The sequence below is a fragment of the Osmerus mordax genome, chromosome 3 (genome assembly GCF_038355195.1).
Source record: "Osmerus mordax isolate fOsmMor3 chromosome 3, fOsmMor3.pri, whole genome shotgun sequence".
Taxonomy (NCBI): domain Eukaryota; kingdom Metazoa; phylum Chordata; class Actinopteri; order Osmeriformes; family Osmeridae; genus Osmerus; species Osmerus mordax.
The window spans coordinates 13,863,339-13,875,282 of record NC_090052.1 but is presented as its reverse complement, the minus strand read 5'-3'; the positions used below and the strand labels follow the sequence as shown (position 1 = coordinate 13,875,282).

Below are 11,944 nucleotides of genomic sequence, written 5' to 3'. Positions count from 1 at the left end.
AAAGTTTTAATTAAGTGGTTGGTTGAGTTATGCAACACAGATGATTCTGTGTTGTTTGTGCTTATGTAACGTGACCTTTTCTTCCTTTAAGAGGTCTCTCTGCCACAGAAAATGTGACAGAAAGTGTTTTAGGGGATTAATATAATTTAAATAAATAACTAATTAAAACATTATGACACTTACAGAAGCTCTTATGGGGAAGACCTTGTAAATATACTTTGAAGTTCTATATTTTTAGGTAACTTGAGGGTACAAAAAGCTGCCTGTATGCCAGCAACATGCAAATAAAGAAATTTCTCCCACACTGAGTGTAACAAAGCCTTAATTCATCCACCCTTAACACTGCATAGCACACAGCAGGGTTCCACAGCATACCAACATCAGACAACGTCAGGGAAAGGTCATTTCTCTAGCTTTATTGTGAAACATACCAGAGTAAGCTGTGCCAACAGACAGGACCAGCTCCACCCAAAGCCCCACCTTTTCAGAAAACATCTTGCCTTTTGAACCAAGTGCATGGAAGTCATGTCAACAAAAGGACACATTGTCTTTTCAAAAACGCCAAATGTTATGGATTAACAGTATTATTGTAAGGTTTTGATGCAACAGGAATTTTACATATATATTGGACAGTACAGTATTGAGAATATATAGCTGTTTAGTATGGTCATTACCATGTATACGTTAAAAATCTCAGATTTCTGTTATAGAAATCATACAGCTTTGCAGTCAGTGTGTAGTCATTGGCTTGCAGTCATTTTGACTCAAATCAAGGTTACATTCTAATTCTCTCACAGGAAACACTATGACACTTTCATGTTTAGCAGCATTCATTTGTGATAATCAAGCTTGTGCTCATTGAATTGTATATGCTAATCTTAAAATCCTTGTCACCTAGAAGAGGGATATTAAGAGATGAGTGTTCAAGAAGACCTGTAACCCTTAAGTAACCCTTGTGCTGAACTTTCATCAGTCACATGTATCTTTCAGATCAGAGTAAAGCTAATTTTGTGGCTGGCTGAGATACATATGTGTTAGTGTAAAATTCAAACGTTAATAGGAATCTCAAATGCATATACGGTCAAATATTGGCTTTCTGGAATTATATAATCGATCTATAGCATTAAAAAAAGCTCACAATTTGGATTACCAGATTACTGTAAAAATATAAATCAGAATTTGCATGTATGGATAAAATTTAGTATTGATCGAAGAAACTCAGTCCATCACAATTCATTGTTGAGGTAATTTACATAATGATTACTACACATACACCTTTCGCTAAGCAATAAAATAAACATATATCTCACACTCAGTTAATTAGTTTCTGTATTGTCTTAAACCTTTAAGAATCAACTTTTAAAAGGGTCTTAAAAGTACTGGAGTATAAGTTAACAAGTACTTGAAACACAATGCAGTCATTGATGTTTTCATTAGTGGGTAGAGTCAATATGGGTGCTAGATACTACAACCACATTTTACATTTGCATCGTCCATTAATTCCTCCTACACTCCACAAACCAAACAACATAGTAGGCACCTGACTCAGACTGAATACACTGTACTAGATTATACTGAAAAGCATTAAGAGGGATGAAAAACTCAACCAAGAATGCAAATATAGTTAAGTGCTTTTAAACTGATCTTGGATCACTGTGATCATCAATTAACTACTTCAAGCCTACCTTTTATTTGGACCAAAATAGTTGCCATTATTAAGTATAAAATATCTATAAAACTTCATATATCTCAGGCTATAGGTTTGGTGGGTATTTTTGTAGCACCTTTATGAAACGACAGCAAAAGATATTCCATTACACCTGAAGTTCCATACAACAGACAAGATCTGTTGTCAACAGACAACAGATCTTTATACTGGTAAATTAAATCCACCTGAATGCAGTCACTCAAATCCATGAGGGCACTTTCTTGGCATTTCTACATCAGAGGAGTTACAGTATAAAGCATTATAAGAAACATATTGATTTTAAAGATAAATTATACATTTTTCCATATATACAAAATGTTAATTCTTCTTTTTTTTTCTTCTTTTTTTAATTATTTGTACACATATTGACATGCCCCCCCCAACTCCCTCAAGTACTCCGATGTTGTCCAAGAGCTATTTATACAGGAACATATTCCTTAAATGTGACAGTTAGACTGTTTGTAGTAACATCCGTGATGATAATATTTCCCATGAAAGGTGAAAATGTCAGGGCAAGCTCTGCCTTCGCCCTCTCAGAGATTCTCTCAGACTCCTCCCCCACAATCATTGAGGTCTTAATATCAGGCTCAGGTGCTGGTGCTGGTTCTAGCTCAGGTTGTTTCTTGGTCTTTGGACAACTAAGGTCCATGGGCTCGTCCTGACTAGTTGGGTCCGTAACCTCACATCCACTGCTCAGGCGTGGGCCACTGCAATGGAGGTCAATTGGCTTGTCCTGGGGCGGAGATAGTGCAGCACTGGGCACACTGAGACTCCTGGAGCTGAGAACCTTCTTACAAACACTCCTGTCCACCACAGGCTCAGACAGCTTCCGTTTTCGGTCAAAGGGGATCGAAGGGATCCGGATGTGGTCCACTGTCGTCTGTGTAGGGATGCTGGTGTCCATTGCCCATGGTGTTGGGGGAGACCTGGGAGTTAGCTGGAGGGGCAGGTCATCTGGTAAGTCCGCCTGACCCCTAGCTACTTCAGTGTTGTATTCCTCCGCTGTACTCGGAGAAGGTTTAGAGAAATGTCTGTCCTTTGGGCAGCATTTTTTCGGGTGTTCTGCAGCAGGGGGTGAACTGCCATTACAGATCTCTTTTGGGACACTGAAGTCCTGGTGCAAGATTCCAGTTATTTTGGATCTGTCCGAAGGGTAGTTCTCTAACTGCTTGGTGTTTTGTTGTTCTTCCTCCCCTTCTGGGTCTTCTTGTTTACCCTTTGATGACTGAGCCTTGTTTCCATCCATGTATTTGCTCATGACTATGACGATGCGTCCGTTATTGTTTTTGTTCTTGATTATCTTCATCTTGCTACTGAGGGCACTGGGTAGGGATGCTTCTTTGGGGCCAGGCTTTACGGCTAGTTCGCTCTCACCCTCACTGAGGCTGGACGGCGGATTCTTGGTCTCCACAACCAGGTCTTTGACTTTGCTCAGGCAGCCCGTGTCTTTGTCCCGCACCCATTTCTGCTGCAGTGCCGGGGGCAGGTTCCAACCAGGATTAGACGGTTTGCTGACTGCCTCTTGAACTTTGACCTCCTTGGGTCTGGTCGACTGGGCGTCATACATCTTGGGGTCAGGCTGGTAATGGTGATGCTTCTTGCTGTTGAGCTGGTAGAAGTACTTCTTCTTCCCATTGGCTACCTGGTCAGCGGGGACCTCCTGGCTGTTGGGCTGGTATTGGTGGTGCTTCTTGCTGTTCAGCTGATATTGCTGGGGCTGAGACCTCTGCATCTGGACCAGGTCAGACTTGAGGCGGTTCTCTGCATCCTGGGATGTCTCCTCAAAACCGGCTGGGATACTGGATCTCCGGGCAAAAGATGGAACCTAAAAGAGAGACAAATAGGATAGGATATCAGCATCACATGTTTTTATGGACAAAAACACATTTAAAAGTATTGGAAATCTAGTTCTTCAACTGAACGATGTGAACTATTATTACTCAAGTCTGGGTGGTTCAGGCATGGATGATCATTATTAGAATGGCCAGTGTGGAGTCAATAAATTCCTCTTGCCAATAAACATATTTATGAGAAATACTTAGAACACAGTCTCTAAAAATTGGTGTAGAATGAGTAAATATGGAGTCAGGGTTAAATTGGATTAAGAGACTTGTCAAACTGCATGTCTCTTAACTAAAATGACTAAATGTACTGACAGGGTGTTCATGAAAGTTACAGAACTAGGCCTTCTCACTCACAAATATGCTAGGATACCAGTCAAGAACCATATGCACACAAGCATACATGAACCCATGTCTCACACTTGAGGCCACAGGAAACTAATGTCTGTTTTTGGAATATATCATCTGTTGACCTCCATGCCCCCCCCCCCCTTCTCCCACCACAAACACATTTAACTTGTAGTAAAGATAATGTGTTGTTATTATTTCCTTCAACACGAACATGAAATTAGGGCCCATTGGTAACATGGAAATTAAGTCTTGATTTACAAGGGACAATAGAACACGTTTTTACTACACTTCAAACGGTTCCAAAAAAGAAACTTAGATGTGCACATACAGCTGCTATCATAGACAAAAATGAAAGCACTGAAATGAATGCACTGGAGCAATACTTCCATAACCCCAGGCAACAAAAATTTTAAAAAAATTTTTTAGTCATTTAGCAGACGCTCTTATCCAGAGCGACTTACAGTATGTACAGGGACATTCCCCCCGAGGCAAGTAGGGTGAAGTGCCTTGCCCAAGGACACAACGTCAGTTGGCATGACCGGGAATCGAACTGGCAACCTTCGGATTACTAGCCCGACTCCCTCACCGCTCCCTCACTCCCTCACCGCTCAGCCACCTGACTCCCTCCCTCCCTCCCTCATCATGAAACTGTGTTTCATGATGAGTTTGTAGAGCAGACCAGCTGGAGGACCCAATCTCTGTCTCCCCCTTAATGCAAATGTACTCAAAATAACCACAGCCATAATGAGAGTATCTCAAAAACACCTGACATAGGAGCCAGCTCTCTCTCTCTCCTTCTCTCAATCTTTCTCTTTGGAGAATGCTAAATTAAGCTGGTTGCTTTCAGCATAATGTAAACAGCAGTAAATACAGCAGATGTTGGTGAAATCATATGTGTGAAGAGAACTGTTACCTGGACTAAAGGATGTTTTGGTTTTGGGCCCCGTTTGTGACACCCCATCATCTGCTCCTGTCTTTCTCTGTAAAGACAAAATCAATGTTACCTCTGTTGACAATCTGTGGTGTATTTTTTGTCAAGCATCATCTTTAGCCAACAAAAAATATTAATTGACTAACAAAAATACATATGTTATCAACTACATGCAAATGTACTCTATTATAAAACCAAATGTAAGTCAAATCACATTGCTAGGACAATTGGTCTGACATTTCAGGTACATTGTAGAAATGTGATCTAGTCAAGGTCGAAAGTGGAATTCTGATTAGGAAGACTAATGAAGGCCCAAGTGTGACCTGCTGTAAAGCATTATAGTCTTTCTTATTTGCATAGCTCTCTCCATGGTAATCGGCCCATTCCATATTCTCATTATGGGGAAAAAAATAAATTAGGGCTACAGCAAGGAGAATCTCTCTCTCTTCAACATCATCTTTTCTTGCAAACCTATATGACATTTTCTATGGTTGAAAAAGTAATTTTAAATCCTAATTAGGGTCATGAGGGGTGTTTGAGATGCACACATTTGTATGCAATTAACAGGAAAAAGTCTTAATGTTTAACTGCTGATTTAATAGTGTGGTTATGCAATTAGTAACAATCAGGAACTAAATAACTCCACAAACACTGTAGTTGGGGAGGGGTGTATTCATTACATCCTATTTAGGCCGGTCTTTATTGAAATATTTTCCAAGCTATAGCCTACCTTGAGTAATTATTTGCTCATAACCTATTACTGGGTGACGCCGCAGACTGAAATCGACCATTGCTGCCCGTTCTAATGTACCAATGTACCATGTCTGACAAAGGAGGCACTGAAACCAAAATGTAAACTTTCTTGAATCATATCACATATGTGACCGTGTATAATTTAACACACGAGATGTACAGGGTCGACCTCTGTTACAGAAGATTTGGCAATTGCTGCCTCCCACATTGGCTCCCCTCCCCCCAAACCGCGTTGAATCCAGCAGAGTTCACCGCGTAGCATTCTGACACACGTGCAGGCAAGGCCGCGGGGGTCCGGGAATATTAGGCTGGCTACTGTTGCAGAAAGGCCGGGGAGCATTGGATGTCAATTAGTGTTTTCGGATAATGTGATAGCATTCCCTCCCCCGTGTATTTCGTCGACCTAGCCCAGTACCACTGCCCGAATAACACAAGGTCGGTGGCCTACGCCCGTGGGATAGAACCAGTCGACCGGACACAATGCTCCGTCACATTATTGAGATATAACGACAGCAACATATGTAATCATTTACACAATCATGTCTGTGTGTCGTGATGTAGGCGTATTTCCTTAAGCCAAAAGCACGCTATATCCGAAGCATAGACTATGAGTATTAGGCCTATATTTTTGCATTCAAATAGGGTCTAAGAACTAATTTTTAATAGGCAATTAATAGTTTTCAGTCGAAGTCAGTGTCATGCCTGTGCGGTTATGCCATTACTGAATGCTATTGTCTCAGAAATAAATGCAGCTAATTTTAAAAGACTCTAATGTTATACACTCCCAACTGACCATGGTCTCCCGACAGTAAACCCAACATAAACCGTTAGGGAGTGGTTAACCATGCCTACTGTAGGTTTAATGTTTAATTATATGACTGCATTTATTGCATGTTACAACAAACACGCAGATGGGACCCAAAAGACTGATCATCTCACCATTATTCCAGCTCCCAGGCCTATAATGCAGGCCTAACCTTGACACAAAACCCAGCAGTCGTCAACAAAATGCTGCATTTCAAACATTAGCCAACATATGCGCGTGTCAAATCCTTCCGTGAGCATGTCTTTTGAATTATTACAAGCAGCATTCAAACACTTCCCCCGTGGGATATAGCCTGTGTGGGGGTATCCATAACAGTGCTGCTACACCGCCCCTCCTCCCATGACTATATAAGGTCATGGCTCAGCTCGGGGTTTCTAGGCCATGTACAAAGTCTGTCTCACCTGTTTTGGAAGGCGACGAGAAGGCGCGGGTCAAGGATGTTTTCCTCCGGCTCCCATGTGTTGTATCTGCAGATACAAACAAACATGTCAATTGACCACGGGGGTAAAAGACAACTTAGCTACTGACACAACTGCTCAAAATGTGTGTTCATTGATGTCCCCCTTTTCATTAATGTTGGTTAACGTCGTGCTATTGCTAATCAAATTGGTCTGATATGCATTATACTAGGCTACGCGTTTTTATAACAACGCCCGTAGTTGTTGTAAATTTATGGATTATGTGGGTGATTTAGTGCATCTGGCTAAGGAAATCCATTCCAATACATGCGGATCTCACGCATTCTACAGAAATGAAAGCCTGGTTATGTCTCAAGTATGATATGATGTGTAGGAGTTAAATTTGGAAGACAGATTCTTTGCACCTCCAATATTTTCGGTGCACCGAGTTACAGTCGGCCATTTTAGCACCACTGTCTCGTAAATTCGCTGGCAGTGCAGAAATAATTAAAACGGGATTACATGGCTGTGCCTACCCCCTTCCCTCGCATAAATTAGTGAAGGCATCCGTGGCTACACTGTCACACACTCGCTCGCTTTAGCGCGCGCGTACCCATATCAGGCGAGAGGGATTTTTGAGAAAAACATATACTGTAGGACTCCCACAGTGCAAAATCATAATCACATTCTAAATAACTGTGTCTACTTACTTGGGAGACCACCCTCTCCACTTCACCAGATACTCTATTCTACCCTGTCGGAGAGAGAAATATATTGATGAGCCACTTGAAAACCAAATGAACATTAGCTGTGGCGCTGAAAGCTCTTAAAATCTGCATTGACGTTAATGTTACCTTCCGAATGCGTTTCTTTTCTATGCCTTCAACCGCAAAGACATGCTCTCCGGCTGCAGGTAGTTCCATTCTCGTTTGAATCCGGTTTCAGCGAACCGAGACTGGAATATAGGAACAGTTGATGCCTTCGCTCCGTGCGTTCTCAAGGTTTAGTAGTTTTCCAGTTGTACGCTATCAAACCAAACTGTATTCCCTCCTCCACTCCTCTCCCTTTTCACGCTAGCTCTCTCTCTCGCTCTCTCTCTCTCTCTCTCTCTCTCTCTCTCTCTCTCTGTCTCTCTGTCTCTCTCTCACTCACTCTTTTCTCGCTCTTTCGGGGTCCTCACAGGCAATAAGCAGGACGATACTCACACCAGAGTAGCTGCGCTGCACTGTGCAGTAGCCTGCCACATGACGTCAGGACCATGAGGGGGAGGTGAAAGCTCGTAGAGGTTATCCTTTCTGCTCATGGTTTGAGAGCAAAGTTGGACTGCTTGGGGATATGAAAATAAAAATGCTATAGCGTATTCCTTACACAGGAAACAAATAGGTTAAGTGCTCTGTAAGAAATGTTAGTTCTATTAAACTAAACCAAAGTTTTTGGTTTAGGTTGCGAACCCTGAGTTTTACTATGACATACATTCAGCCTAAAATAGTAAGGTATTATGCCAGGTGCAATTTATGTCTAATGCTGTCGGTTAAACTTTAAGCACATTTTCAAAACTCAAACTGCTATCACATTACAGATGTTTAAGTTAACGTCATTAGCCTACAGTTAATATCGTCAATGTCTCATAATTGCCTAAATGCATATCTTCTACCTAAATATTTGCCACGGGTTGATTCACGAAACTTTACAATTAATCCAATAGTTTGTCAATTCTGCGAATCTGACAGTAGACCTTCAGCATCGAGGCCTATCGTGGATTACCTTAGATATTTTAATTCATGAAATGCCTAACTCTAACTGGTACAGACAGACCAATGTGACGATATGCTAAGATTGAAAGACATTGAAAAAACGTATTTTGTCTAACAAACCCAATATTGCATTCAGAAAAAAACGACACTATACTGTATTGGTTTACTGCAAATAGGTCACACTACACTCTCACTGAAACCAGTGTCATGTCCTCTGGACGTTTACAAATGCCATTTGAACATTGACAGATGCCAGAAAGCTATGTCCTACTCGAGCTTGGCAACTTCATGGTAGGCCTACCCTTTCCAAAACCCATAACGTTTAAAATGTCCACAATCATTAGGCCTAACCTACTGTTCACGATAAATAGCCTTGACCTAAACGAATTTCATCAACTAGCCATACACCTTGTGGAAACCAACATTCACGATGTCTATGACAATTATTTAACGAATAGATGAGAAATAACGTCTTTATCGATTCGGGCACTGCATTTGGAACAGGTGATCATTCTTATTTGCATGTAAACATTGTATTAGCCGAGATGTGCATCAAAATGATTTGGTGTGTTGATTAAGTAGCCTATGGGTTGGACTCTTAAGTGCAAAATAGGGCTGAAATCTAAAGGTTATGTAGTCTATGTTAAAACACTAAAAATGTAATTCAGCCCTTCAAGGGTTAACAGATAAACCTTCATAGAGCGGCAACAGCCAGCCTATTGCAAACAAGCACGATACAGCGCTCCCCTTCCATATATGGTAATGGATTTAAAGGAGCGAAATTTCTCACCATTACTTTATCAATACCCACATCTCACTTTAGAAATACATAGTGGGTACCAATAAGATATCGCCTATTGTAAAACCAGTCGACGATGGAAGCATGCACCGTGCAATTTTTGTGTTTTTTCATTTGTCCTTCAATTGCGGTCAGGGGGCGAATACGCCCTGCTTCCCTAGCAACAGCAGAAGGGTTGAGGGATATGGGAAGCTATAATCCAACTCTGGATGTTGCCAATATGAGCAAATGTCACAGGTAGAGCTCAAGTTCCCCTCTAATAAGCATATGTCTTTATTTGGAAAACATCCCAAAAATAAATGCCTGTAACACGAATTGGCACGTAAAGTGTTACAATAGAATCACCTTTTCGGAAATGTCTTACATTTGTTGTTACTGGCTCTTACATTATCAGTCTGCATTTCTTCGATTGAGCCATGATACCAGTAGCCTACTTAAGGGATTAAATTGTTCAGTAGAGACCAACCCTTTGTTGGCTATATCCAAACGCAACCCGAGTTCTGGATGTGCCAGCGTTTACTGGTAAGCTAAATGCTGGTTAATGTTGAAGTAGATGGCTACATTTAGTATTACCATTAACGTTGTTGCAGCCGTCTAACTCAACACCATCCCTAAACCCTTGGGTGCTATAGCATACAACTGAGTTGAAACCAACAATTCCAACAAGCAGAATTTGTAACATTTAGGCCTATCTAGCATAATAACACTATGTACAAGTATTTTCAAAGCATAAAGCTTTACTGCGTCATACCGGTTAAAGGTAAACCATGCACGGTGACAGTTGTGGATGTTTGTGACTTCATCACACAAGCCTGCGGTAGTTCCTCAGTGACAGAATAAATATGCATTCATACCATACCTAAGTGAAAGATTTGTTTCCTCTTACACGCTGTCTGTTCTTGACCAATATGATTGTTGCGCTTTCACACTTTCTGTAGATTGTCTTCATTAGGTCTAATTATTTCCGAGGCTGTCCTCTGAAAGGCTTGGAACTAGACAAGAGTCATTATTATATTCAAACGTTCTCTAGCCTATTGAACAATTGTGGAGACAGCCTATGATTGTATACAATAACATGTAGGCCAACTCTCAACGGGCACATTTCTCAGTTGTGTATTCAACAAAGACGGATTATTTTTCAGAAATTGAAGTATGGCCTTTATTCATTATTTATAAAACTCGAATTCTGTGTTTGTAATTGTTCTTCATAACACTTTAAATAAAGTTGACTCAAATGCTTTAATGTATTGCTTAGAGGATCAGACTTTAATGTGAGTTAAGAGAAAATGAGCCGAGAGAGAAACAGAGCGAAAATGTCAACAACAAAAAAAACATTCTGCTATCTGTAGCTGATCAAGGTCAAATGTTGTTGCGGCTGTGGTTGGAATGTTGGCCTGGACAGAGGAAGCTACCTGGAATGAAAAGCCTTGGCCATCAAAGCCGAGGTCATCGTCACGAACAGAACATTTATCATGGAGCTGATGGGAAGAAACACTCTGCCGTCGCCACCAGAAAGTACTATTCATCATAAATGGGAACCCATAAATACTTTCTGTGCAGGTTTTAGTTTATTTATATGCAAAAAGTTAACGTTAAAACATTTCGCAAAACGATCACCCAGCAGGCCTAGGAGAAAGTGTTTAAGTAATCTAGGTGCGCGTAATGGTTTGATTGTGAGCAATATACACGTGCATGCCAAGAGCCGTGCAGGCCTTTAATTATGTCTATGAGTATACAAGCAAGCAAATCACTTTTTTCTGTATGTGTAGGCCTATACACACTTTACTTTTGGCTATAGGCTGTATGTGAGTGTATGAATATGTTTGTGGGTAGGTGCACATATGTTTGTGTGTGTGTGGTGTTTCTGGCAGGGCCAGGGTCAGGCTAAGCTGTGATCTTTGATTGCCTCACCACAGGGATTCTGAGACAGTGAGGCCCTGTGTGAGATCTCAGAATCTGACCTTTACACAGCGGATCACCCACAACTCCTCCTCCCTCCCTCCCTCCCTCCCTCCCTCCCTCCCTCCCTCCCTCCCTCCCTCCCTCCCTCTCACTCTCTTGTCTCTCTCCTCCCTCCCTCCCTCCCTCCCCCTCTCCTTCCCCCTTTATCTCTCTCTTTCTATTTCTTTCTCTCTCTCATTATCTCTCTCCTGGGAGGGAAGGGGGGTGAGAGAGGGTGCCACCACTGACAGTACCAAGAGTGCCAACTTGGGTAAGAGAGGGGCGTTACTGACACAGTGTGTACTCTTGGAAATAAAGGAGTGCTAAGGGCATACTGAGAAGGGGATGAAAGTGAATGTAAGGAGGAGACAAGATGTAAAAAGAAAGAGGGAGAGATTTGAGAGAGAGAGAGAGATAGAAAGAGAGAGAAGATATCAGAGCGGTATCAGCGTGGTGGAGCCTGGTCAAGTGTCCGTCTGATTTACCCATCAAAAGAGAGATGGGTGAAAAGGGGATTGGTTGGAGAAGGAGAGGGAGGGGAAGCATTACAAAAATGTTAAGAGGGCCCTACAGCCATTCTCACAGTGCCCAGTGGGGGGTTATTAAGACCCCCCCTCCCTTCAAACAGACTGATGTTGCAGG

At 41.7% G+C, this 11,944-nt stretch overlaps 1 protein-coding gene across 2 annotated transcripts; it reads right to left on the bottom strand.

Moving 5' to 3' along the window:
- Positions 1 to 396: 396 nt before the first annotated feature.
- cbx4 (chromobox homolog 4 (Pc class homolog, Drosophila)) lies at positions 397 to 7,841 on the bottom strand. Of its 2 annotated transcripts, XM_067232917.1 has the most exons (5): positions 7,663 to 7,841; positions 7,519 to 7,562; positions 6,812 to 6,877; positions 4,814 to 4,880; positions 397 to 3,533 (listed from the first exon to the last, which is right to left on the bottom strand). In XM_067232917.1, the coding sequence occupies exons 1-5, from the start codon at positions 7,729 to 7,731 to the stop codon at positions 2,127 to 2,129; spliced, it is 1,653 nt and encodes a 550-aa protein (XP_067089018.1). In that variant the 5' UTR covers positions 7,732 to 7,841; the 3' UTR covers positions 397 to 2,126. The 2 variants fall into 2 exon arrangements, with proteins under 2 accessions (XP_067089018.1, XP_067089019.1); XM_067232918.1 differs by lacking the exons at positions 6,812 to 6,877; positions 7,519 to 7,562; positions 7,663 to 7,841 and adding an exon at positions 6,524 to 6,579.
- Between the last annotated feature and the right edge of the window lie 4,103 nt (positions 7,842 to 11,944).

Bases quoted from the DNA above. Each gene is read 5' to 3' on its own strand.
- cbx4 (XM_067232917.1), bottom strand. From the start codon at position 7,731: ATGGAACTACCTGCAGCCGGAGAGCATGTCTTTGCGGTTGAAGGCATA. The intron at 7,563-7,662 runs GTAACATTAACG...TCTCTCCGACAG, and splicing joins AAAAGAAACGCATTCGGAAG to GGTAGAATAGAGTATCTGGT. The intron at 3,534-4,813 runs GTAACAGTTCTC...TCTCTCTTTTAG, and splicing joins CAAAACATCCTTTAGTCCAG to GTTCCATCTTTTGCCCGGAG.